The 26,033-nt window shown below is 27.6% G+C and overlaps 17 protein-coding genes across 17 annotated transcripts; 11 read left to right on the top strand and 6 right to left on the bottom strand. All coding sequences in view use genetic code 12, as the record gives it.

Moving 5' to 3' along the window:
- Nucleotides 1-294: 294 nt before the first annotated feature.
- Nucleotides 295-1,293, bottom strand: SPT3 (transcriptional regulator; the record flags this gene model as incomplete). The annotated part of the gene is made up of 1 exon (XM_051762831.1): nucleotides 295-1,293. One exon carries the CDS (start codon nucleotides 1,291-1,293, stop codon nucleotides 295-297), a length of 999 nt encoding a protein of 332 aa, XP_051622851.1.
- Nucleotides 1,294-1,975: 682 nt separating this feature from the next.
- Nucleotides 1,976-3,517, bottom strand: KGF54_000235 (rRNA-processing protein; the record flags this gene model as incomplete). Its single annotated transcript, XM_051762820.1, has 1 exon — nucleotides 1,976-3,517. The coding sequence occupies one exon, from the start codon at nucleotides 3,515-3,517 to the stop codon at nucleotides 1,976-1,978; it is 1,542 nt and encodes a 513-aa protein (XP_051622850.1).
- A 912-nt stretch (nucleotides 3,518-4,429) lies between these two features.
- PGA1 (Pga1p) lies at nucleotides 4,430-4,813 on the top strand (the record flags this gene model as incomplete). The annotated part of the gene is made up of 1 exon (XM_051762809.1): nucleotides 4,430-4,813. The coding sequence occupies one exon, from the start codon at nucleotides 4,430-4,432 to the stop codon at nucleotides 4,811-4,813; it is 384 nt and encodes a 127-aa protein (XP_051622849.1).
- A 295-nt stretch (nucleotides 4,814-5,108) lies between these two features.
- Nucleotides 5,109-6,128, top strand: KGF54_000233 (uncharacterized protein; the record flags this gene model as incomplete). The annotated part of the gene is made up of 1 exon (XM_051762798.1): nucleotides 5,109-6,128. The coding sequence occupies one exon, from the start codon at nucleotides 5,109-5,111 to the stop codon at nucleotides 6,126-6,128; it is 1,020 nt and encodes a 339-aa protein (XP_051622848.1).
- A 133-nt stretch (nucleotides 6,129-6,261) lies between these two features.
- Nucleotides 6,262-7,596, top strand: KGF54_000232 (U4/U6-U5 snRNP complex subunit; the record flags this gene model as incomplete). The annotated part of the gene is made up of 1 exon (XM_051762787.1): nucleotides 6,262-7,596. The coding sequence occupies one exon, from the start codon at nucleotides 6,262-6,264 to the stop codon at nucleotides 7,594-7,596; it is 1,335 nt and encodes a 444-aa protein (XP_051622847.1).
- Nucleotides 7,597-7,853: 257 nt separating this feature from the next.
- On the top strand, nucleotides 7,854-9,812 carry KGF54_000231 (uncharacterized protein; the record flags this gene model as incomplete). The annotated part of the gene is made up of 1 exon (XM_051762776.1): nucleotides 7,854-9,812. The coding sequence occupies one exon, from the start codon at nucleotides 7,854-7,856 to the stop codon at nucleotides 9,810-9,812; it is 1,959 nt and encodes a 652-aa protein (XP_051622846.1).
- Nucleotides 9,813-9,815: 3 nt separating this feature from the next.
- On the bottom strand, nucleotides 9,816-10,916 carry KGF54_000230 (E1 ubiquitin-activating protein; the record flags this gene model as incomplete). The annotated part of the gene is made up of 2 exons (XM_051762765.1): nucleotides 9,816-10,828; nucleotides 10,886-10,916. 2 exons carry the CDS (start codon nucleotides 10,914-10,916, stop codon nucleotides 9,816-9,818), a joined length of 1,044 nt encoding a protein of 347 aa, XP_051622845.1.
- A 349-nt stretch (nucleotides 10,917-11,265) lies between these two features.
- KGF54_000229 (GNP1) lies at nucleotides 11,266-12,966 on the bottom strand (the record flags this gene model as incomplete). Its single annotated transcript, XM_051762753.1, has 1 exon — nucleotides 11,266-12,966. The coding sequence occupies one exon, from the start codon at nucleotides 12,964-12,966 to the stop codon at nucleotides 11,266-11,268; it is 1,701 nt and encodes a 566-aa protein (XP_051622844.1).
- A 2,994-nt stretch (nucleotides 12,967-15,960) lies between these two features.
- KGF54_000228 (uncharacterized protein) lies at nucleotides 15,961-16,512 on the top strand (the record flags this gene model as incomplete). The annotated part of the gene is made up of 1 exon (XM_051762742.1): nucleotides 15,961-16,512. One exon carries the CDS (start codon nucleotides 15,961-15,963, stop codon nucleotides 16,510-16,512), a length of 552 nt encoding a protein of 183 aa, XP_051622843.1.
- Nucleotides 16,513-16,886: 374 nt separating this feature from the next.
- On the top strand, nucleotides 16,887-17,639 carry KGF54_000227 (uncharacterized protein; the record flags this gene model as incomplete). The annotated part of the gene is made up of 1 exon (XM_051762731.1): nucleotides 16,887-17,639. The coding sequence occupies one exon, from the start codon at nucleotides 16,887-16,889 to the stop codon at nucleotides 17,637-17,639; it is 753 nt and encodes a 250-aa protein (XP_051622842.1).
- Nucleotides 17,640-17,929: 290 nt separating this feature from the next.
- YKE2 (tubulin-binding prefolding complex subunit) lies at nucleotides 17,930-18,280 on the top strand (the record flags this gene model as incomplete). Its single annotated transcript, XM_051762720.1, has 1 exon — nucleotides 17,930-18,280. The coding sequence occupies one exon, from the start codon at nucleotides 17,930-17,932 to the stop codon at nucleotides 18,278-18,280; it is 351 nt and encodes a 116-aa protein (XP_051622841.1).
- Nucleotides 18,281-18,299: 19 nt separating this feature from the next.
- KGF54_000225 (ubiquinone biosynthesis protein) lies at nucleotides 18,300-19,046 on the bottom strand (the record flags this gene model as incomplete). The annotated part of the gene is made up of 1 exon (XM_051762709.1): nucleotides 18,300-19,046. One exon carries the CDS (start codon nucleotides 19,044-19,046, stop codon nucleotides 18,300-18,302), a length of 747 nt encoding a protein of 248 aa, XP_051622840.1.
- Nucleotides 19,047-19,182: 136 nt separating this feature from the next.
- KGF54_000224 (uncharacterized protein) lies at nucleotides 19,183-19,983 on the top strand (the record flags this gene model as incomplete). The annotated part of the gene is made up of 1 exon (XM_051762698.1): nucleotides 19,183-19,983. One exon carries the CDS (start codon nucleotides 19,183-19,185, stop codon nucleotides 19,981-19,983), a length of 801 nt encoding a protein of 266 aa, XP_051622839.1.
- Nucleotides 19,984-20,041: 58 nt separating this feature from the next.
- KGF54_000223 (uncharacterized protein) lies at nucleotides 20,042-20,749 on the bottom strand (the record flags this gene model as incomplete). Its single annotated transcript, XM_051762687.1, has 1 exon — nucleotides 20,042-20,749. One exon carries the CDS (start codon nucleotides 20,747-20,749, stop codon nucleotides 20,042-20,044), a length of 708 nt encoding a protein of 235 aa, XP_051622838.1.
- A 541-nt stretch (nucleotides 20,750-21,290) lies between these two features.
- On the top strand, nucleotides 21,291-21,908 carry NUO1 (Nuo1p; the record flags this gene model as incomplete). Its single annotated transcript, XM_051762676.1, has 1 exon — nucleotides 21,291-21,908. One exon carries the CDS (start codon nucleotides 21,291-21,293, stop codon nucleotides 21,906-21,908), a length of 618 nt encoding a protein of 205 aa, XP_051622837.1.
- Nucleotides 21,909-22,191: 283 nt separating this feature from the next.
- Nucleotides 22,192-24,669, top strand: KGF54_000221 (uncharacterized protein; the record flags this gene model as incomplete). The annotated part of the gene is made up of 1 exon (XM_051762665.1): nucleotides 22,192-24,669. One exon carries the CDS (start codon nucleotides 22,192-22,194, stop codon nucleotides 24,667-24,669), a length of 2,478 nt encoding a protein of 825 aa, XP_051622836.1.
- Nucleotides 24,670-24,898: 229 nt separating this feature from the next.
- Nucleotides 24,899-25,669, top strand: KGF54_000220 (uncharacterized protein; the record flags this gene model as incomplete). The annotated part of the gene is made up of 1 exon (XM_051762654.1): nucleotides 24,899-25,669. The coding sequence occupies one exon, from the start codon at nucleotides 24,899-24,901 to the stop codon at nucleotides 25,667-25,669; it is 771 nt and encodes a 256-aa protein (XP_051622835.1).
- Nucleotides 25,670-26,033: the final 364 nt, after the last annotated feature.

The raw sequence follows: 26,033 nt of genomic DNA, 5'->3' as shown, positions 1-26,033 counted from the left end.
AGGTTATCAGTAAAATATTGCTAAATATTTTGTTATTGTACTACACTCTGTAAATAGTCGTTAATATTGTGAATCGACAAACTGACTTTGTAAAGAAGGATTAATTTGTCTTAGGTCCATTTGTTTCAATGATAGCCTAGTTTCATGAATAAGTGACTTACGAGGTATGTCTTGAGCTTTAGGTAATCTCTTACAAGAACTCTTGAAAAATTTCAAATAAATTGAGTCAAACGTCACTACATGAATAGAGTTTCAATCTAAACCGTTTTATTAAAAAACTTTTTCATTATCTCATTAAATTAATCTAGTTCTAGTTTTAACCATACCACCACCAAAAGATCTAGCAGCTTTATGTTTAAAATCTGTTTTTTGTAATCTTCTCCAAGCTTCTTCGATATGATAAGGTAATAAGGGACTTGCTAACTCATCTGGTTTATCAAATAAGTATTTTCTCTTTTTTAATTGTTTTTGTTGTTGTAGCTCATTAAGATTTTTCAAATTTTTTTCCTTTTGAATTTGATTTAATTTATCTTCTGAATTTTTAATGTTCATTGCTTCTTCTGTTAATGAACATACTATTTCGAATGTTAAAAATCCCAAAATATCAATAACGTCATCATTTGGTCTTGAGTCACATAATTGAGTCATAGATGCCCATTCTCTAAATCTTTTAGCTTTTCTGAATGTGAATGATGCTTGTCTACATTCTGACCAATGGACATATTCTTCTCTAGTCATATTTCTTGTTCTATCATCTGCCATTTTCAACCTTTTGAGCGATGCTATAGTTGCAGCTTTTTCTTCTTCATCAACTTGTTCACTTTCTTCATTTGTTTCCAAATGTTGTTCACTAAACATGAATTGTAATTCCCAAGGTAATCTTATTTTAGATTTCTTATATCGTGATAACATTTTTGATGAATCATTTGTATTTAGATTTTTACCATCTGCATTAGTTGAACCATCTGCATTACCTTCTAATAAAGATTCTGTACCTCCACCTTCTTGATCTTTTGCATTTTTACGAACATCTTTCCAAGACAAATAAGTTCTTAATCTGTTCACTTTTGCTTTGTCATGTCGTATTAAAAATATCACATCTTCTGGTGCTATACTTTTAGATCCTCTACTATTTGCAGTTTTGGTTGTTTGAATTAATATTTCAATAACTTGTCCCCTAACTATATCTTCTATTAGACTCGTTGTTTCAATTGGTGGATCATTTGTTTCACCTGATACAAACATCATTTGTTGGATCTCTATTCGATATTTGTATTTATTATCATTAGACATGATGGGTAATGTTTGATTGAGTTGGTGACAACAACCTAATTGATAATAACATATTTCGAGATAAAGTCGATCAATGTCAAGTTATCTATAATGTCGTGTTTAAAATTTGGCGACCCAACTTTTACAATCCAAACTCTTTTGCGATGTTTTATAAAGAAAATGAACAATAAAATTTTTTTACAACTTTTCAACCACTTTTCTTTTACAACTTCAGTTACAATAATACAACTACTACTTCAATAATGTCTAAGACCAATCACATATTTGTCAAAACTAGCACAGTGTTATCAATTGTTCGAACAATTGGTTAAATCTATGTATATACCACTTGATATATCCACATATTTAGAAACAATTTTCCTTTGAAATTTTATTATTATTTAATTATTAATGATGATCGTGAGTGCATTTGGCTCGAGACGTAATGTCGGTGTGGAAAAACTCAAGCTACCTTATTTTTTTATATCTGATTATAACTAAATTAATAATAATTTTGAAGGATTTGTTTCATTGTGATTTTTTTTGACAAATTTCGAATGAAATTGGACTGAGTTTTAATTAAAGTTATAAGAGGTCATTTCAACTACTGGAATATAGTAATTTTGTTAGACAATAAGCGTTAGTGATCTTACAATACTCTAAACTTAATATATTTGAATGCATTATTTTATTATCTATATATTTATCCAAAGAGTCGTATACCATTACTTTCAATATTCTCTTCTTCAACTTCTTCATTTTCATCTGCATCATCATCTTCATTCATATTAACTTTTTGACCTAATAACGAAGCAAAAAATTCATCGATTTGATCATCATTCCATTTCCAACCACCAGTGGAAGTTTCAAAATTTGCAATTTGATCTTGAATATGATACCTTAATTTTCTTCCCTTTGAAGCTTTTGTGTCTATGTTGTTTTTCAATTTATTTGATCTTTGAACTGATTTTATCATATTTATATTTGAAGTGGTTGATGATTCTGATGATTGGATTTTTTTGTCGACTAAATCGTTCAATAAAATTCTGTAAAAATCTTCATCATCGAATATAAATTGATTTTCTTGTCCATGAGACTTTTTACGTATATTGTTTTCTTGTGGTATATCATCATTGTTTTGTTCTTCTTCATTTGTTGGTGCTTCATCTGAATACCCCAATGGAGTGACTTGTCTTCTATTCAATTTAGTTCTTTTCACTAATCTATCTATATCTGATAAATTATTTTTAACTTGTTGTTCGAAAGATTGGTTAATGGATTTAAATTTATTATTATTTATAGCTGAATTACCAGAAGAATTTTGTATTTTTGATGACCACTTGTTAAGTACTAAAGCTCTTTGAGCATTTAAATTCGAATCTGCAGATTCAGTGGTTTTTGAGTATGCTTCGTATGTTCTCTTTTTAGGTTGTTTAATGGTAGTTTTTTCTAATTTTGATCTTAAAATTAATATATTTTTCAATAATTCTAGAGTTTGAAATTTTGCATCTTCTAATAATTCATCACTATCTTTAGATTTATTTTCGTAGTATGTCTTAGAATTTATTGGTAACTGATTTATACTAGTTATTGACTTTTGAAATTTTATTCTTAATTCCACTAATTTTTCATAAGTTTTATATTGTTGTTGTACTGAATAACCTTTTAATACGTCATTCACAGTTGATTGTGATAATCTGTTTATTATATGAGTTTTCTCTTTGGCTAATAATTGTTTTACTATATTATTTTTATGTGATGACAAAGATTTTGTGGGTTCATCGAAATCTTCTTCTGATTCTTCATCTTGTGATTCTTGAGATAATTTTGAGTCTAAATCTTCCTCTTCATCATCAGCACTTTCGTCTTCTATTTCTGGTTCTTCTTCTTGTTCTTCATCATCATCGTCTTCATGTTCTTCTTCCAATTCTTCTTCTTCGCTTTCTTCTTCATCACCAGACTCATCATATAATTGATCTCTACTTATTACATCACCAGTATATTTTTCCCCTAAATTTAAATTTTGTTGATCTCTCAACTTTGATTTCAGTGATTCAACATAATGTTGATTTTTTAATTCTTCATCTGATACTTCATTTTCTGAATTCAATTCCTCATCATCTTCTTCATCATTATGTTGAAATAAATCCTTTTGAGATCTACCTGAATCAAAATCTTCTATATCATAATCATTTTTAGGTTTATAAAAATTGGCAATTTCATCAGCTAACGTCTTTTTTGCCATGTCTGAAATTGTAAGTTGTACTTGCTTGAAATATGGTTGTAAAATTTAAAACAAATCCCATCTTAAACTTAATTTTTTTAAGTTATCATATTTTGTGTAAGAAAAAAATATTGGTCTAGTTTAAGGCGACATCTCGACCTAGAAGTTAGTACGGCAATGATGATTGAGTAAAAATCCAAATTTCATGCAGTTCCCGAAATCAAACAGTCACAATTCAAATTTTCACCAAGTTCTGCTTTACTTTTGATTCATAAACTCCCTTCATACGACCTTTTAAAGGAACATATATCAATTTCATTCACTGAATACTTGATTTGTGGCAGTGCTACCACACAAGTTTCACAAATACGCGCGATTTTCAATCCTATCATTTAATTATGAACTATTAATGAATCTATAGATTTTGTACAAAACACTTTACCAAATAAGTGATTTCTGTTGAGATTTTGAGTATTCAACCAAAGCTACCAGAGAAGAATGTATATATTTTAGTATCGATATAAGCAAAAGGTATTACAGTTATGATACTAGTTTTATAGAGAAGATCATGTGACCATTTAATACTTAGATTTTTTTCTTTTGCTTTTTTCTTTCTCGAAACAAAAAAATAAAAGAGTTAAAAAATAAACATATAGAATAAACTTAAAAAAATTATAATAAATTATTTTCTTTTCAGATTTTGATATTATTATTTTAACATATTATCTTAACTAAAGATTATTATTTCAATTTTTTTGAACCTTGATAGAACATTTAACTAGCTGCTGATCATTTTGATTGTTCATTTATAGAAGAGAAAAATCATTATAGAATTTACATTTATTATCTCGACAACATAACTTTATTTTTTTATTTTTATAATTATTAATTTCATAAAGGTTAATACATTAATCCAAAATTCTATACTACAATATGCATTTTAATCAAATACTATTATTCATTACATTTTTCATTTCTTCAATTTATGGTTTAGCAGATCAAGGTGATGGTCAAGGTGCTAAAACAAGTGAACAAACAATAGTTTGGATAACAACAACAATAAGTGGTCAATTAACAACTGCTTCAACTTTATATAGTCAATCATTTATGAGTACTTATTCAGAAGCAAATAATGATGGAGTAAGTAGTGGTGCTGTTGGTTTAGGTTCAATAAGTGGATCAATCGGAAGTCATAGATCTTATGATCAAACTACAATTTCATCAAAGGGAGAAGCAATTAATGAATTTATGAATCTATCATACAATATTTATGGTGGAATTTTGGGAGGTTTATTATTATTATTGGGTTTAATTTAGAGAATTTGTAAATTATAGAGTAGAAATTTGTACACTTTTTTTTTTTTGATTGTTTTTAGAATAATTACATTTGTTTTATTTAGTTTTTAAGATTTGATTGTAAAGCTAAGTTTCATAATCGTAGAATTAGTTCAGGCCATGAGCTGATAGTGAGCTATACATTAGAATCAACTTTCAAACTTTTCATCGGATTTGTAAATTAGACAGAACGGATTTAAGATTTATTATTTTAAATTTTTCAAATTATTTTTTAGACAGGGTTTTGACTAACATCAAAAGTCAAATAATAAGTAAAATGTCAGGAATCACTGAAGCTCCAGTCACTGTAACGTTAGAAGAGTTAAAACATGGTATTGATGATATAACGCTACAAAAGGCATTTGGTCCGAATTCTTTAGGTATAATAGTTGTGAAAAATTTACCCCAATATTTTCAAGAATTAAGAGAAAAAGTACTAAAATCTGCGTCAGTATTAGCTAATTTACCTCAGAAGCAGTTAAAAGAGTTGGAATCTGAAGAAGCAATGTGGCTTGTTGGATGGTCATGTGGTAAAGAAAAATTAGCATCAACTGGTAAACCAGATTATAACAAAGGTTCATTTTATGTGAATTGTTCTTTTCATAAGGATGAAACGCTAGAAGGACCAACTAAGGACTTGGTTGATAGTTTTCCAAATCATAAAGCATATACAGAGTCTAATAAATGGCCGATCGAATTTGAGGATTTAATAGAGTTTAAATTAAATTTGAAAAAATTGTGTAATCTAATTATTGATGTTGCCGAATTAGTAGCTTTGAATTGTGACAAATATATCAAGAACATATACAGTGATTATGAAGACGGTTATTTGAGGAGAATAGTTAAGGAGTCAACGTGTACCAAGGCGAGATTATTACATTATTTTCCTTCCCAAGGTTCAAGTGATAATGATGATGACTGGTGTGGAGAACATTTAGATCATTCATGTCTAACAGGTTTAACATCAGCATTATTCATAGATGAATCGAAAGGTTTGACAAACTCACTTGAAAATTCACCAGACCCATCAGCTGGATTGTACATCAAAAATAGAGATAATAAAACCATAAAAGTCAATATACCGAAAGATTGTTTAGCTTTCCAATCAGGTTCAGCGTTACAAGAAGTTTCAAAAGGTAAATTCAAAGCAGTTCCACACTTTGTTAAAGGTACAAACCATAAAAATATTGCAAGAAATACTTTGGCAGTATTTTGTCAACCGAATTTAAATGAGAAGATTAATGAATATGAAAATTTTGCTGAATATTCTGATAGAATCTTAAAAGAGAATCATTGACTACAACCATAATATATAAAATGTTCATAGAATTTTAAATAAAAAATTTGTAGTTGATGTTTGGTTGTAAAACTCAAAACTTACAAAAATATCGCACTAAAGATTACACAACTCTAAATTTGTACAACACCAAATGGAATTTCATGAAATACCCACAATTAATGACAAGCCTATATCAAATGAAGATGAAGATATAAGAGAACAATTGAAAAGATTGGGTCAACCAGTCTTCATTAATGGGGAAACAGATGAAGCTAGAGAAGAACGATTAAATAACTTACTTAACAATAATGATTATATGGAGGAGGATGATGATGATGAAGAGGATGAAGAAGAAGATGATGACGAAGAAGAGTTTTATACACCAGCATCGGAAGAATTATACGATATAAGGCGTAGAATACTATCGGATTCACTACAAAGATCATCAAATCGACTAAAAACTCAAAGACAAATATTACAAAATAATCCAGAATTTATAACATTTTTAAAACAAAGACGTGATTTAAATTCCAAAATTGCCAAAATTGAATTATATGGATCACAATTTTTAACAGGTAATACTAGAGCTATATCAAGTGTAAAATTCAATTATAATGGTGAATTAATTGCTTGTGGTTCATGGGATGGTTCAATTCATATACTAAATCAAGTAGACTTATCAACACATGTAAAATTATCAAATAATCAACATCAAGAAAAAATTGGAGCATTAGATTGGAGAAAAGATCAGAACTACCTAATATCTGGAGGTGGTGAAGGTAATTTAAATTTATGGGATATTACCAACACTGATGAATCAATATTAAAACCGAAATTTTCAATCAAAAACGCACATTCAAATAGAATTACTAAAACTATATTTCATCCAATAAACGAATACGCAATATCAACATCATTTGACCAAACTTGGAAATTATGGGATCTAAACACACAAATAGAATTATATCAACAAGAGGGCCATTCGAAAGAGATATATTGTGGATCAATTCACTCAGATGGGTCCTTATTTTTATCCGGTGGATTAGATGGTATTATATATGCATGGGATTTAAGATCAGGTAGATGCTTAATGCCATTACAAAAACATATTAACGGGGTTCATGGAGTCGATTGGTCACCTAATGGTTATAATTTTGCAAGTGGATCCGGAGATTCAACCATAAAGATATGGGATATGAGGAAATTAAATCATTCAGGTGATGAAATATATACGATACCTGCTCATAATAAATTAATTAGTGATTTGAAATATTTAAAAAATGATAACCAAGAAGAAAATGGGAATATTTTAATAAGTAGTTCTTATGATGGTACAATTAATTTATGGTCAACTAATAATTGGATTAAAGTAAATAGTTTAAAAGGTCATAATGATAAAGTAATGAGTTGTGATATAACTACAAAAGATGATAATATAACAGTAGTAAGTAGTGGTTGGGATCGTACTGTTAAATTATGGAAATAAATGATATACATTAAGTTTATTAGGTTATGATAACTTGTTCATTCTATAGATAGATCTATATTCTCTTTTGGTTACATTCTCTTTTCTTTAGTTCTATTAATAATAAAAATTTAAGATTTGTGGTAAATTAAGTTTTTTTCTGTCTCGAATAAATTTACGAAACGAAAAAGTAAAACAAAAACAAAACTATAGAGTTAGATTGAAAAATTAATTAAAAATTGAATTACTTTGATAGCTTAGCTACCTTTTAAGTCAAGATGAATTTACTAAAGATTCTTGATACTACACCGGAACCACCAATAATAGAGCTAGAACTAAATGAATTAAACCATAGTGGAGATTATAACTTAGGCTGTCCAATGTATGAATATCAAAAAGAATTAACTGATCAAATTATATCATTACATTATCCAGATATTTTGAAATTTTGTGAAATTAATGATTTTAAAGACATTATAATAAAATCAGTAGAAACATGTATTGAAAATTGTATGCTTGTTAGTACTCATCCTTACCTTTTAATAAGTCATTATATGCCCAAAAATCTAGCTCAAAAGGACATGCCTGCAAAAATCGCTGAAACAAGTGGGAAATTTAATGTCTTGAAAGATTTATTGAATGTTATTATAACTAGTAAAACCCCAGCGAAAGAAAAAAATATTGGGTTAGTAATGAGTAACAATTTAAAATTATTTGATTTAATAGAAGCATTAATTTTACTTTGTGTGGGTAATAAAAGTGTGAGAAGATACGTGGGTAATAATATTCAAAGAGAATCTAAAAAGCAAAGTAAATTAAATAGTAATGGTGGGAATGGGACCAACGGGAATGGAAATAATGGAGTAGATCATAATTCACCACCAACTTATATACATTTAATACCGTCAGATGGTAATATTCAAAGAGATCAAGATTTATTTGATGAAGCAAACTTTGATGTACTAATAACAATGGATGGAGGAGTGGATACTCTGTCAGAATTTTATCAATCACTAAAAAGCAAGAATCATGAACCAGATCAAAAACCAGCGGTCAATATACGATTAATACCACTAAAAACAGTTGAACATGTCAAATTACATTATGAAAATCATAAATCATTACAAGACTACCTATATAAATTAATTTCATCAGTTGTTTGTCTACGAGATTATATTGGAAATTTATCGCCAGACGTATTCCCAATCTACAATCAAAAACTCAACTACTTGAAAGAAAATTTCTTTAATAAATTATTTGAAAATAAAAATGTATATCCTTCGTGGCCATTACCTTCATTGCCCATAATTCAGCAATATACTCCAATTGATGTTGAAAGATCATTATTGACTGAGGCTCATTTCCACTATACTCCATATGGTATTACTGGTCAAGTAGGTGAAGAGAAAAAAGCATTACCTACATATTATGAAATAAAAAGGTTACAGCTGGATTATATTACAAATCCTTTGAAAAACTCATATAATGAACTTATTGGAATACTGGGAAATGATGAAAATGATATAAACAACGGTATATTAACTCACAAAATGTTACTACAAATGAATGCAGCATTTCTTGAATTAAATCAAATAGAAGAAGAACTAGAATCTTATGAAAATCATGAAAGTGAAGAAATACAAAATAGAGTAGGAAGAAGAGAAAAAGAAATGAGATTATCAGTTTCCAAAATATTTGATGATATAGATCACGCTCAACAAAGAATTGAAAGTGGTAATAAATGGATCACTAAAAAAATTGATAAAATAGAATCCATCAAGAATGAAATAAAAGAAAAACAAGAGAAATTATCAAACTTCGAATCAACACTCACCGACGAAAAACAAAAAACATACGTCAAAAACCAATTAGAAATATGGAATTTACAAAATCAAATAAAATCATCATTAAACAAAATCATATCTAAAAATGATGAGAAAAACTATACAAGCAAAGAATATCAAAATGCTAAAAATTCAAAACTAGAATCAGAGAAAGAATATGGAGAAATAGACGCTAAAATAGAATCATCAAAAAGAAAACTAGATGAAATAGAAATCGCAAAAGAGCAACAAACAGCAGAATTCAAATCAAAAAGAGACTCGCTAATCAAAGAAATAAACGAAATTAAATCATCAAACTCAGAGCTAGAATCCAACTTAATGAACGCATTTAAATCATTGAAAGATGCAAACTTAAAAAAGAGAAAAGTAAGAACAGCAACTCCAAGTAAATAGATATTACATAGAATATATAGGCATAACTACTTCAACTGCATCCAACACCAAAACATTATTTATAGGTGAATGATTTTTACTTAAATATTGTATAACATCTTGAGCTAATGTTCCCCCCAATATTGCTGCTGTTGGTGAGAATTCTGTAAATGCTTGTTTACTAAACATTTCAATGTATTCTGTAGAAATTAATGATGGATCTAATGATAAGTCTTCGTATGTTGATTTAAGTTTTTCTTTTAATTCTGTTGGATGTATTATATCTTCTGGATTTTCTGGTCTCAGTATATCAAACAAAGTGAATATTATTGGTAAAGCATTGACTTTTTTCAATTCTCGCTTTTTCAATATTTCCGGTAATGTTTTTGAGGTGAATATGGTTTTTAAAGGTGAATATTTATCCTTTATCGTCACCGAATCAACTTTAGTTTCTTTATTTGATTCAACTTTTATAATTTTTTTATTTCTTGAATATTCGATATTGATTCTTCTTGGAATCGAACTTTCATTCATTTCATTAATTGATAAGTGTTGGATCAAATCAACAAATATGTAACCAAACATTCCATGCATTCCACTTACATATAATGGAATATTTAATTCTCTTGTTGATTTATTTAATTCTATGATTTGTTGTTTTGTTAATTCTGTGCCTATAACTAAATCAAATTTCTTTAAATAGTTTAAATCTCCAATGTGTTCATTAATTGATCCCGTATTGATTGATAAGTTTACTGCGGGATTCAACTCTTTAATCTTATCATAAACTAAAGGTAATTTCAACTCCCCAATTATTGATTGATCATTAGGTAAAAAAAATTGAGCAGTAAAATCTTCAGCCTTGACAAATGAAGGATCTAGAATTTCAATTGAATTTATACCTCCCAATACCAAATTTTTAACAGTTTCTGTACCTACTGCACCTAAATTTATTATTAAAATTTTTGTTGATCTCATTCTTAATTGAGTTGCCATACCCCATAATCTTATTTGTCTATCATATAACGCGATTTCATCTATGAAAATGTTAGTATTGAGTTGAAAATGTTTCCAATTGTCTAGCTCTCACATACCGGCTGTTAATTCCTCATTCTGGCCTGACATTTTTGACTAATTGTATTGTAGTTGGTTATTTACAAAAGTTTAATAATGAATGTAAATTTTCAATTACGCGTGGCTACCAAATTTTTCATTATGTTTCATAAAACCAATAGTCTATACATTCCTTAAATTTTGGTTGCAAAACCTCAGTCAGGAAAGATGTTTGATATTAACTACAGTTTCGATTTTCAAACATATAAATTACATTTAATACCAAATTTAAGTACAAAGATCTACTCTATACAAAAGTTCATAAATAAATAAATAATTTATCATAAAACATTATCATCAAACACCTGAACATGACCTCAAGTAAAACTCCACCTTTATATAATGCAATATTTTATTCATTCTAATCAAAACAAATGATCAATATTTTCTTCCAAAATGGAGCCTTTATATACCTTTCTCTATCTTCCAAATTTTCCAATTCTAATAATTCAGGATCATAAATCACACGATCTTTATCAACATCAATATCTTGAACAGGTTTCCATAATTTCCAATTTCTAGTCCATAATTTATGAACAATATAACAAACCAAAAACACAGGAGCTCCTAAATAATTTTGGAAAAAATTATTAGCATCAGGTTTATCAGCTGGGAATAATGATGTCCAAAATTGTGCAATCAAAATTAATGAATTTATAATTATTGAAACATAAGCTCCTAATACCCCAGTTGGTGATTTATAAGCCAATGTATCCAAGGAAATATTATTATACTTCAATGCTGCTCTGAATCTAATATAAGAAACACAAATAAATAACCAACACAACACAAAAGAAATACCTGAAATTGATAATAACCAAGTAAATACAGTTTCTTGCTTATCGTATGCAGCAATAAATGCAAAAAAACCTGAAATAACAACGAGGAAAAATGCTCTTAAAGGTCTACCTTCTCTATCTATATAATTCAACCATTTTGGTCCCAAACCTTGTTGAGACATTGATTGCATTAATCTTGGTGAACTATACATTGCAGCAGTAGCAACTGAAGTAACTGAAATTAAAATAACAGCATTAACTATATGTGGTAAAACTTTAACACCATGTAATTCAGCAGCTAATACATAAGGTGATGCATGAGAAGCAGCATCTCCTGAACCCATTAATCTATCACTATTATAAGGAACTAAAAGACCAACAAATGTTAAACTACCTAAAAACAATATAATAACTTTAACCCAAACTAATTTTGAAGCAGCTCTTATAGAACTTCTTGGATGTTTGGTTTCACTTGCAGATATACTTATAAATTCAGACCCACCTAATGAAAAAGCACCTGTTACAAATACAGAAGCTAATCCTTTAAAAGTTGTAAAAGCTCCAGGATTATGATAATATCTACCACCAATAAAACCTTGAGGACCACCACCAACATCAATAATCAAACCAAACAATACAAATCCACAAAGCATCAATACTTTACAAGAATTGAAAACACCTTCAGCATATGCATATAATCTAGCACCACCTAAATTTATCAAAATGACAACAACCAAAAAAACTGTCACCCAAACATCAGGATTTACTGAAGTATTCCAAAATTTGATAGTCATTGCCGCAGTAACCAACTCCAAACTTAAAACACAACACCATTGAAATGCATAATTCCAACCTAACGCAAATCCTAAACTTTCATCAATAAATTTTGCATAATATGATTGAAATCCACCAGGTAAACCCGTATAACATATACTCAATTCTGAAACACAATTGACTGTGGGTACCAACATCAATACACCGGTTATAAAATATGCTATTAATACACCTGCTGGTCCAGCAGTATGTAATTTACTCCCACTTGCAACTAATAACCCAGTTCCTAACCCAGTAGATAATGACATTAATCTTAATTCATTTTTGGATATTGTTTGTTTCATTTCACCACCTACAACATTAGATTCAGGAGCTCTTTTGAACCCATCAATGAATTTGCCATATTTAGTTGTTGGTTGATTATTTGATTTTGAAGAAGATGAATATAAATCTTCATCTAGATTACCTAATTCTATATCTTCTTTAGTTGGTGATTGTTTTAATGACATCTTTAAATTTTTTAATTTTATTACGATTTATTTAGCTGTTGTTATTTTTAAATTGAGATTTTAAATTTTATAAATGAATATGTAAGTGTAAAGAATAATTAAGGATAGTTTTAATATGGCATAACAATTAAATTGAAATCAGATTTAAAATCTTAGTAAAAAAGTTGAATTATGAATAAGATCTTAATAAAAATAAATAAGATAAAAATCTGAGTATATATAAATAATAATTTCGTAATTAAAACACTTATCAACAAATGAGTGAATAATATTTGGGGTAGATATAACTATACGTAATTATTAATAGATTTATGAAAATTTTAATCTGTACCTTCTTCTTCTTGTTAGTAAACCATTTTTCTTCATAATTTCTTTTACTTTGTTTTTCTCTTTTTTTATTCTTTTAAATTTTGCAGCAATTTAAAAAATCTTGCATGAAACAAAACACAAAACAAAAATGAAGTATTTTTTTTTTAGTAAAACACAAGATTTCGGAAACTAAATTTTGGCTGATTTAAGATTAGACTTAGATATAGATCGTATTCTCAGTTTAGCTCGAGCTATATCAACAAGTGAATGGAGAACAGAGCTGATTTCTGGTTTTAGAAAATATTTACTAAGGGAAGAATGCAAATTTGAAGTCTTTAAAGCAATAATTTGACAGGTAAATGACTTGGTCTATTATATAAGTTAATTTACATAATCTTAAATTACATTAAGACGTATAAATGAAGATAAAGATTATGTATATATATCGTTGTTTTCTTTTAAGATAAGACTTTACATATAATCAAAGCAATATAATACTAATTTTGCTCAATCAAGCGTCGTATTATAGCTCCATATTGATACTTTATATCAGTGATCCAAACAAAGAAACTTATTGGTTTATAGCCTGGTTGTTTATTTTGTGAAACGTCTCTTCAATTTGCCGTTTTAGTCTAAATATTTAAAGATTTTTAAAATGCATAAAAACTCATCTCACCGAAAAAATTTAATCTTTTTAGTATAGGAATTTAAAAACCGATACAAATACCATCGAATTTAAATCTTCGTTTTTGTAACAAAAGTCCCGACAAGAAAAAAAAAATAAGGCACTAAAATCAAAAATGTAGAAAAGTCCGATAATCTAAGGCAATTTTGGTCAATTTCTCATGTACTTTAGGCATTTTGTTAATACGAAAAAATCAATCAAGGTCTGATCTCAGTCTAAAACAAGATCTTGTATGGAGGGTTTCAGATCAGAAATTGATATAATTGTGGGGATACTAGTTTGAATTAAAAAATGTCTAAACTACTGTTGAATTACTTAGTCGTGGTCACTTTATTTCAAAACTTTATTAATTTCTTTTCTACGATCTAATTAGAAAATTGAAAAGTTGAGTTAGATAATTACTGAAAAATCTTTCTTTCGTTTTATACGTTTTATTGTAATTCGCTTAAATCTGTCAAAAAAAAAAATTTTCTTTTTTTTTTTCTTGATTATTTTACTTTTCAAGTAAACTTCTGCGAGGTCTGACTTTATTTAATATGTCAAGTACATTTGAAGCATGAACCCTTGTGCGTTGTAAAGTGATTAAAATTGAATCAATTACATCATAGAATCTTAAGGGATATTATTATTTGTGGGGTAACTGTTTTAGATCTTGCGTTGATTTTTTGTTTATACAATTTCTTAAGTAGTACGATTAGTCCAATATTAACAAAATGTAACATCATATATTGGCTGATTTTGAAACAAATACTTTAAAAACCGTATATTTGAAAATATTGGTTAAGCTAAAATTACTAACCTTCTAATACAAGGTGAATAGAGTCAAAAGTTAAATATACGGAATTCGTAAAATCAAATTTGTCTTTATCGTTACTTTCGCTAACGTCCTTGGTAAGAGCTGTATATACCTAAAATTGAGTATTATCAATTGATTGTAGAACTTTTAAATGGTTCGAATCGGTTTCTACCCAATCATTAATAGGAGTGTATATTAGGGTGTGTAGTAAAATTATCTTGGTGTTGTTGTCAAAAATTTTGTCATAAATTTGGTTGCAAAATTTTGTGCATTTATATATTGAAATCAAAAATTTTTCGATTCAGCAGTTTCAATCATCAAAGAACGTTTTGGTTCTCAATCAAAGCTAAAAATTCGCAAAGTTTAGTCGTTAACTGTCTTAGAGTTCGAGGATATTAATCAGATAAGTATTTTGGAAGTCGTCTTTAAATTGATTTATCAACAACCCAATCTTAAATGGTAGTGAAATTACATTACTAATGATCTGCTCAAAATCACAATTACTAATCAATTGATAATTGAACGATATTAATGAAGATGATAATAACTAAATTCAGAGATTTTAAATATTTAATTGATCACCTTACATTTTTTATAATACAATAGTAATTTAAGGAAATAGTAATATGTATCGGCCGAGAAAATAGTACTTGTTTTATATTATAAAGTAGATTTTATTAACAGAGATAATATATTGATTGATAAACAAATTTTGAACAGGTTTTGAAATCAAATCAGTTGTAGACGACTAATGATTTAAAGAGATGAATTGTATTAGATTTTCAACAAGATAATTTAATGAATCTTTAATGTTCTAAATTGCTTTTCTTTACTATTAACAACTTTAAAAACTAGACTAATTTCTGAATTATTCTTTTGAATGAAAAAAAAACTTTCTCCGCTTTAAATTTTTGTAAAGAGAGATTTTTTTATATTTTGAATTTAAGATTATTAATTCTATATGACAATCATATTATTATAATAATCTTTATCCCTTTTAAATTATCAACCTTGAAACTCCATCATCTCATTCATTAAACATTAGAAGATTAAAAGATTAAGATTAATTTCAACTTCAACTCACAAAAGTTACAAGAACAAATATAAAGTTAATATCTCATCCTATTAAAAACATCTTATTACTCACAAGATAATCACAAAACATACAATTACTCTTTCATCAACAAGTCAAATTTTTTAAATTATGGTATTATATTTTGAAAATAAAAATGAATTCAATTTCGATTTTGAAACAACAAGTTTAGCTCATTTAAATAGATATCCTAATCCATATGCAAAACATGTATTATCTGTAGATACTTTGGATTCACATATCGATACAAGAGGTCAGTTAAATATAACAAGAGTAATTGTCAAAACTGGCAGATTACCAAATTTTATTAAACCCTTCTTAGGTTCAACAAATTTAAATTCTTGGATAATTGAAAAATTAATCATAAACCCTAATACAAAAACAATGAAATCATATACTTCAAATATAGATCATAGAAGATTTATTCGAGTTGAAGAATTTTTAAATTTTAAACAAGATAATCAACTACCTAATTTAGTTGAATTAAATGCAAAAGTTAAATTTTCATCAAATTTAATTGGTTTAAAGTCGAAAATTGAAGAATGGAGTCACAAGAGATTCAGCAAAAATATTAATAATTCAAGAGATGGTTTAACTTATGTTATGAATAAGATGAAGGAAAAAGGTAAAAATTATTTTATTAACAAATCAATCCAGGTTTGAATTAATTAAATATGTATAGTATGTAAATATCTCAAATATTTGTATATAAAAAATTTTAATGAATGCAATGATCCTATTTATAAAAAGTGTTCGTAAATTTGTAATCTTTAAAGCATAAGACAGGTTCTTTTTTTGTATATTTTATTAAAGCAATTCATCGTAAGTACTTCTCTTCGTTCTAATGGATAATCTTATAAACCATGGCTGTCAAAAATATGGTAGCATTATCAATGTTTTAGATTTTTTACTGATAACCAATCTTTAATAATAACTTTTATATTTAAATTTATTTAGCAAAATATACTTTACAACCACTATAACTAAAATTAATTCTTATTCAACAATACAAAATATTCAAGGGACTTTTATTAATAATGACTAATTCAAAACATCATCATAGATCACATAATTATAAACCTGGATCAATAATACCATCACAATCATCATCAAATAATAATTTCCCTAATAAATCCGATCCAAAAACTACATCACCAAGACCAGAACCAACGATTATAAAAAGAAGAAATAGTTCTTTTGCTAATTCGTCATCACCATGGTTTAGAAGAAACTCTTTCCTTTCTCCATCAATGATTCAAAATGAAAATTTTAGCGTTTATGAATCAAATAATAACTACTACAGTATAAATAATAATCCTAATGGATTTAATAGTAATTATTCCATAATATCATTAAGAGAATGTCAAGGTTTTTTATTTAATCAAGACTTATTTGCATCACCCTATCAACAAGTTAAAGCAAAATCAAATGAAAGAAGATTATCTTCCGCGACAAATTCAGCCACCACAACTGCAAAAACAAAAATAAGAAGACATACAAGTTATCATTCACCCAGACCTAATTTCACAAACACTAATAATGACCAACTAAAAACCAACGACCATGCAATAGATGATGAGTATGATGAAGATGAAGATATGCTTAATGATGAAGAATTAGAAGAATTAGAAGAAGAAGAAGATATGGAAGATATGGAAGGAGAAGAAGAAGAAGAGGATTATAGTGAAATGCATGGGTATGGTGGTGATTATAATAATAGGAGATATAAAGTCAAAGTAACGGATATATTAATTGATGAAAGTGAAATAGATATTTATCCAACGTCGTAAACTATGCATACACACTATTTGATACTAATAAATAATACCCTAATTGATCTTAACAAATTAACAATCCTATCTCTGGTGTCTCTAAGTGTAGAAGGAACAAGGATCAAGATAAATCCCCACTAAATCGATGTAGATAATTTTGGTTGTAAAATAATATTTAATTATAATTTTCTTAGATCAATATAGAGAAAAAATATATTTACAACCAAAATATTAATGAGCTTTAGACCCAGAAGCTCAAACAAACCAACTTTAATCATACATTTCCAATTAAAGAATTACCTAATACAATGACAGAAGTAAACAAGAATCTAGAAACATTATCATTAAAATTCTCAGAACATCAACAAAATATAAATGATTTAATATCATCAAGATCAAGATTAGAAACTCAATATCAAGAAAATAAAATTGTAAATGAAGAATTTTCTTCACTATCTGAAGATTCCAAAATATATAAATTAATAGGTCCTATTTTATTACCTCAAGATTTTTTAGATGCTTCATCTAATGTTAGTAAAAGAATTGAATTTATTGAAAATGAAATTAAAAGAGTTGAGAATAAAATCGAAACAGAAGAAAAATCAATGGAAGATATAAGGAATGAAATTATAAAATTAAGATCATCTCAACAAAGTTAAATCATATATATAATTTTACTTATCCCCTAATTAATTGAGATTTTATCAAATTTACTAAACTAATAGCATTGAATTCAACCCATTGTTCAATATTAATTATTCCATTACCCAACATTTCAAATTCTTCACATTTTTCAACAACAAATTGTTTTGTCATCGTAAAATCCAAACTAGTATCATTGAGCATAAATAATTCACTTTTCAAATATATGGCACCAACACTAAATCTTTTCAGGTACCAATTAAAATCATTTGATTTATCACCTGCGTAAAAAGTTAAATCATCAGATAATTTCATAATTTCTTCTAATGATTGAGGAATATTATATGGTAAAATCAATAAACTCATAGCTTCTTGTAATTTATTTATTACTGGTTTATTATACATTAATCTTTCTATTATTAAATTTTGTAAATTTTGAATTTCATTTGATGAAGTGGTTGTTGTAGATTGAGCGAAATTTTCTAATTCTAATCTTTTAAGATTCAACCAATACAAGGTTAATTGGAAAGGTAATGAATTTCCCGAAGGATTTGAAGAAAATAATGAAATAATGGAATCTGAATAACTCAAATCTCTAATGGCTTTTGTTATTGGTTCTGTTGAATTAAATCCATATTTTGGAATATATTCAACTGCTTTATTTAATATTTTTGATTCTATTAAATTTTCATTTATTATTTTATTTGTACCTATGTGACTAGTTGAATGATACGTCCTGATAGTTTTTAACGGTATTGACCTAGGTTTTAGTACTTTGAACATTGTTTGATTGATGTATATTCAAGTTGCAACAGAGTAGGGTATAATTTTCTCACTAACAAAAAAATAAAATTCAAAACGTATGATTTACTAAACTTCTAAACTTAACCAATAACGAAGGCAAACACAACAGTCAATAATGTTAATTAAACCAATTACGGAAGTAAGAAACCCACGTCATATAATAGACGATGAAGAAGATGAAACAATCGAACAACCGAATCCAATACCTCAAATAACTATCAGCTTAGATTCAAAACTAAAAGAATACACTAATATATTAATTGTACCTAATACATTAAGTTTATTACAAGATCAATTACCTAATCAAAAACAAATTGGAATTATCAATATAGACTACAAAGATTTGAAGTTGATAAATACTGAGAATATTGAGGAATATGATGAAGATGAACAATTATACGTATCAATTCAAAATGAATCAATTCTTAAGAAATATCCCAATTTAAAAATACCAATTTATGAAATTGAAGATACTATAACTTTCAATATTCCACATTTCACAAATGTAATCACATATAACTTATTATCAAAAGAAATTATATCTCAATTTAAAGTTAAAGTTGAAAACTGGGTCTTACTATCACACTCAACATTAAACAACAATCAGTCAATAAATCAATTATCTTCAACCAACAACTTAGTAAAAGATATCCCAATTTTAAAACCTCCACATTCAATAACCGGTATAAACGCATCAATAATAACTCATTTGCCACCTTCAACAAAATACAATTTGTTAGTTTTGAATTCTGAAGGTCAATTTGGGTTTGAGAAATCAGATAATGAATCAGTTATTAATTCTAGTTATGTTTTGGTAAATTTGCTACATATCAAGAATCAAAAGGAATATTTGAAAAATGTAAGTTTGAAAATTAGGAAATTTAATGGGTATTCAAATCTAGGAATGTATATTTAAAGATATATTTTATCAAAGCTTTGAAATTTTGTAGTCATATATTCTCTATTATTAAATTTCATGTTGTTGAATTCTTCATAGATAAGAAACAATTCCATAACACACTTATTGAAGAACTGAAAGGAACTTGAAACGATCTAGGAACAACCAAAAAATTAAAAAATTGTATAGGAAACCAAACTGAATAATTTATAATTAATGTTTTCAAATATACTTTCGATAATTTAGACTTAGCATCATCCCATGAACCATTTTCCAAAACCATTGTACCATAAGTGAAAAAACAAAATAAAGATATAGGAGAATAACATAATTGATCAGTTAAAACTTTACGTAAAACTTCTATAAATTTTGGATCTTTTGAATAAATTTGTAAAAATTTGTACCAAAAACATTGTACAAATCCCATAATTATACCCCAACACATAAACCCAGCTAATCTATTAAATTGAAAATAAGTTAATGGAGTATATACCACTAATTCATCAGGTTGTGGTTGGAATTCATCATGATCTCTTCTTAAGTAGTCTATAAATCTATCTAATCCTTCTTCACTTATTAGTGAATCATTATCGTTATCTTGTGTGGGTGTTATGTTTCGTTCTTCATCATTTGATGTTAAAATTATTGAATCTATTGGATCATTTAATTTGAATGATATCATTGGTTGATCTGATCTATAACTTAATATCAGTTGTGCTAAACTTTCAGATATACCATAAAGTACTAAATTTGTAATTATTATTGTTATTAATGAACTTTTCATATATAAATTTGTATATTTTGTTGTTAATTTGTATAAGAATATTCCTAAAATTAAAATGATTATGAAATTTATTAGTGGGATGTTGAAGATTCGTACACTGTTTAGTAGTTTCACTAGTATCGGTTTCTTTTTGGGTCTATTTTCATTGTCATCAGGTAGTTGGATTGGCATTATTAGTTGAAGGAAAAACTAGTTGGTTGCCCTTGATTGAAGTTGGCTATAATCGGTTAGATCTTGAAGTGTTTTTTGTGTTTGTCATATATGCATGGCGATAAGAAAGATTTTATATTTATTAATCAGCCCTTAAAAACAGGATATTAAGCCTTACATATCAGGAAAAGTTTGTTAATTCAGGACACCAAATTGCTACCAAATTAGTAATCACTTATATACAGTCCTTACTACTTTTACCAATCAAAAAATGAGAGAAAAAATTATTAAGCAAATACGAATGATAAAGCTTTGGACTAGACATTAATCAATTTAATCAAAACCCACTCTCTCCAACAACTCAATTCATTCACATAATATATAGTCCAAAATGTCATATACGGATTCTAATAAACCAGTAAGAGCTCCACCAATTAAAAGTGATTATGAATTAATAGATGGTGATCCATACTTTGGCAGAGTTGTATCATATTTTAGACCATCAGATTATTTAAGTTGGGGTATATCAACTGCAATTATACCATTAAGTATACAATTGTGGGAAAGATTAGAACCATCGTTGGGTAAAGGTACGAAACCATTACCAATAAGTGGTACTACATATAGAGCAGCAACAGCTATAGGATTTTTTGGTGGATTTTATTTAAGTTATATAAATTCAAGTCAAAGATTTTTAGGTTGGAAAGAAAATAAAAGAGAAGTTGCAAAAGATAGATATGAGATAAAAAAATTATTAAGTCAAGGAAAATTACCATATCATGAAAATGAAAGTGTTTTAGATGATAGAAATAAAGATATTGCAAATAGAAATTCTCAATATAGTTCAACTTTTTTGTTTATAATGCCTTGGTTTAATTTAGCTTATCATCCTTATCATCAAGTTAATTTAAATAAATATTATGAAAATAGACCAGGAGAAGAAGAATGGGGATTTAAATTAAAACCGTTAAATGAAATTTATTCTAAATATGAAAAAAAAATTATATAAAAAGTACAATTAATGAATAAACGTCATATTAATAATGTGTTAGTGTACTAGTGAATTCTTGAACTTGTAAAAAATAGAGATCAAATTAAAAGATTTCTGTACTGTTTTTTTTTTTTGTTATACTCTGAAAAAAATTATTGTCTGTATAATAATTACACAAAATCTAATATTAACGTGTAAATCAAAACAAAACATAAACATTAAATTTAATTATATCTAATTACAGCATTACAAAATTTATATTACTTCAACTTATTCTTTACTCAATTATCATCTTTAAGTCATGTCAGAAGAAATAGATTATTCAACACTACCCTTAGAAGAAAGATTAGAACATAAAGTTTGGAAAGTTAGATTAGGAGCTTATGAAGAATTAAGTAAACAATTTGAAAATTCACGTAATCAACAAGATCAAATTTTTAATATATTATCATCACCAGACTTAATCAAAAAAATATTAGTTGATTCAAATGTTGTAGCTCAAGAAGCTGGATATAAATGTTTTATCAATTACTTAAAATTTGGAGGTTCACAACAATTGATTAATCGACTTGTTAAAAATGGAATTATACAACCAATTTGTGAAAAAGGTTTATCATCTTCAAGAAAAGGAACTAAAGATAATGCAATTGAAAGTATTTTAGTGATGATTGAATATATAAATGAACCTTCTGCAATGATTGAAGATATTACCCCAAACTTGAATAATAAATTACCAAAATTAGTCACAAGTTGTGTTTCATGTTTAGTTTCAATTTATGAAAATTTTGGTTGTAAGATAATATCACCAAATTTAATTATACCTTCATTACCAAAATTATTTGCCCATGCTGATAAAAATGTTAGAGCTGAAACTACAAAATTAACAGTTGAATTATATAAATGGATGAAAGGCTCATTATCTGATATATTATTTCCCGACTTGAAGCCAATTCAACAAAAAGATTTAACTACAGCTTTTGAAAAGATTGCAAATGAACCACACCCACAACAAAAGAGATTAACCAATTTACAAAAAGAAGAACTAGCAGCAAAAGAATCACAATCAGTTTCAGAAGATGTTGAAATGAGTGATGTTACAGTTGAGGAAGAAATATATGATCCATTGCAATTTGTTGATCCAATTGAAGTTTTATCTAAATTACCACCAGATTTTGAGACAAGAATATCATCTTCAAAATGGAAAGATAGAGTTGAAGTCTTGGAAGAAGTACTTTTGATATTACAAAAAACTCCAAAATTAATTACAACTGATGATTATGCACCAATTTTTAGAACTTTTGCCAAAAATATGAAAGATGCTAATATACAAGTTGTTCAGTTAGCTGCAAACTGTTCAAATCTTATAGCTAAAGCTTTAGGTCCATCTTTTACAAAATATCAAAATTTAATTTTAACTCCAGTAATTGAAAGAACCAAAGAAAAAAAACCGAGTGTTGCAAATGCATTGAGTGAATTTTTAGATACTATGTTTAACATATCTGGTTTAAGTGGTTCAATATTAGAAGAAGCAATTGCAGGTATGAAATTGAAAGTACCTCAAAATAAAATTTCATCAGCTAATTTTCTACAAAGATGTTTAGCAAATACCACCAAAGCTCCAAAATCTAATGAAATTGATTCAATAATGGAAATAGGTGTCAAATTATTATCAGATTCTCAAGAACCAATAAGACAAGCATCTACTGAATTAATCGGAACATTAATGAAAATTACTGGAGAAAGAGAGTTAAATAAATTTTTAGAAAACACGGATGATAATAGAAAAGCCAAGATTATGAAATTCTATGAAACTGTTGAAGTTAAATGTTCAAAATCCAGTGCTCCACCAACAAGAGATTCTTACTTAAAGAAACCGATTTCACAAATGTCAAGAACAACTTCATCAATACAAAGTAGTAGAACTTCTTCATCAACATCAACAATCCCTTCAAAAAGAAGTGCAACCTCTCCAGCTAAAAGAAAAGATGATATAAAAGCAAGTAATATAGGAAAGGGATTAACAACATCTCGATCATTAGCTAAACCAACAACCCCAAATTTAAGAGCACCAAAATCTACTTCTGCCACTTCCACATTAGCAAAACCAATTGAACAACTACAGCCACAGATACAAATCATAAAAGGATTTGATGAAGCAAAACAAAAAGAATTAGACCAATTAAAATTAGAAATACAAAATTACAAAAATCAACACTTATCAAATCAATCTATCCTTAACAAATATGAAGAGGAAAATAAATTTTTACAATCAGAAATTAAAAATTTGAAATCGAATTTTGAAAACGAAATTAGATCAAATATGATAACTATAAATCATAAAGACACTCAATTAAATAACTATAAGATTGAAATTGATAAATTAAATCATAAAATTAAAGATTTGGAACAAGAAAAAGAAATTAAAACATTACAACAATCTAATCAACTGTATTTTGCAAGTGGTAGATCATCTTTCCAACAACAACCCACTCAACAACAACAACCATACACTAATGAAATAAGTTCTGGAGTTAAAAGATTATCAATTGGACATCTAAATGGTAATGAACTTCAAAGCAAAGAATCCTCAAATATATCTGAAACTACAAATAATCTATATAACAGATCATCCAATTCTTTTAAGCCAATTACAAAAAGGGAAAATATGGATATTGATTCTGGTGATGATTGGAAAAGAGCTGCTGAGGTTACTTCTCAATTAAAAGCAAGAATTGAGAGAATGAAAGCAAGAGCTAGAACTCCTCTAAATGTTGAATAAGTGGTAATACAAATCTTCTTTATCTCTAAAAAATTTCACTGGACTCTCAATTGACTAAAATAGTACTCTGCACAGGGTTGTTTCATATATTTTTGTTTTTCCTTTACTATTGCATAAAGAAGTCCGTATTCGCTTAAAAATTTGTTAAGAGAGAAATATAGAATTTTTCAATCAGATCCAATACAAATCCAATTGAAAACCAAACAAAACTATCCACAAGAATCACATAATGTCATCTAAATTAAAAATATTAGTCCCGGTGAAAAGAGTAATAGACTACGCAATAAAACCAAGAATAAATAAAACAAACACAGGTATAGAGACAAAAGGAGTGAAATTTTCAATAAATCCATTTTGTGATATAGCATTAGAAGAAAGTATTCGTATCAAGGAAAGAAATCCCGATTCAGTTGAATCCATACATGCTGTATCAATAGGTCCTACTAAAGCACAAGATATTTTGAGAACTGCATTAGCTAAAGGTGCAGACAATTCAACATTAATTGATATTGGAGAAGATAACATAGAACCATTACAAGTAGCCAAAATATTAAAACAAGTAGTTGAAAAAAACCAATCTAATTTGGTAGTATTGGGGAAACAAGCAATTGATGATGATTCAAATCAAACTGGACAAATGTTAGCAGGATTATTAAATTGGCCTCAAGCTACAAATGCATCAAAAGTAGAACTTAATGAAGACGAGGTTTACGTAACTAGAGAAATTGACGGTGGTGAAGATACTATAAAAGCAAAATTACCAATGATTATAACTGTCGATTTAAGATTGAATGAACCTCGTTATGCAAGTTTACCAAATATAATGAAAGCTAAAAAGAAACCTTTGGAAAAATTAAAATTAAAAGATTTTGGAATAGATCTGATTGATAATAGATTGGAGGTAGTTAAAGTTGAAGAACCACCTGCTAGAGAAGCCGGTGTTAAAGTTTCTGATGTTGATGAGTTGATTTTAAAATTAAAAGAATTAAAAGCTATCTAATTTGAAGATGGGATATCAATGTAAATTTAGTAATCCGTATATAGGAAATTAATTGACATTCTTGATAGATCATTAGTATCATGTTCACACTCTTAACAAAATACCTCTTTGACTAAAGTTACTTCAAGTTACTCCATTATTCATTTGGGTACAGCTCTCGCTCGGAGGATGTTGTGCGATTGGCGCGAAGAATGTAGCGAGAGATACCTGGTGGACATTGAAAGGAAAAGATTGTATATTTCTCAGTGTACAGTATGACGAGAGATTTGATAGCGGAGGTAGATTTGTCAAATACCAACAATTTTCTTTAGTTCTTCTGTTGATTTTGGCAATATAACCGCATAATGTATATATTATATGCTAT

The sequence above is a fragment of the Candida jiufengensis genome (genome assembly GCF_024610255.1).
Source record: "Candida jiufengensis strain CBS 10846 chromosome Unknown scaffold9, whole genome shotgun sequence".
In the NCBI taxonomy this organism is placed as follows: Eukaryota; Fungi; Ascomycota; class Pichiomycetes; order Serinales; family Debaryomycetaceae; genus Lodderomyces; species Lodderomyces jiufengensis.
This window is presented reverse-complemented; position numbering and strand designations above follow the sequence as displayed.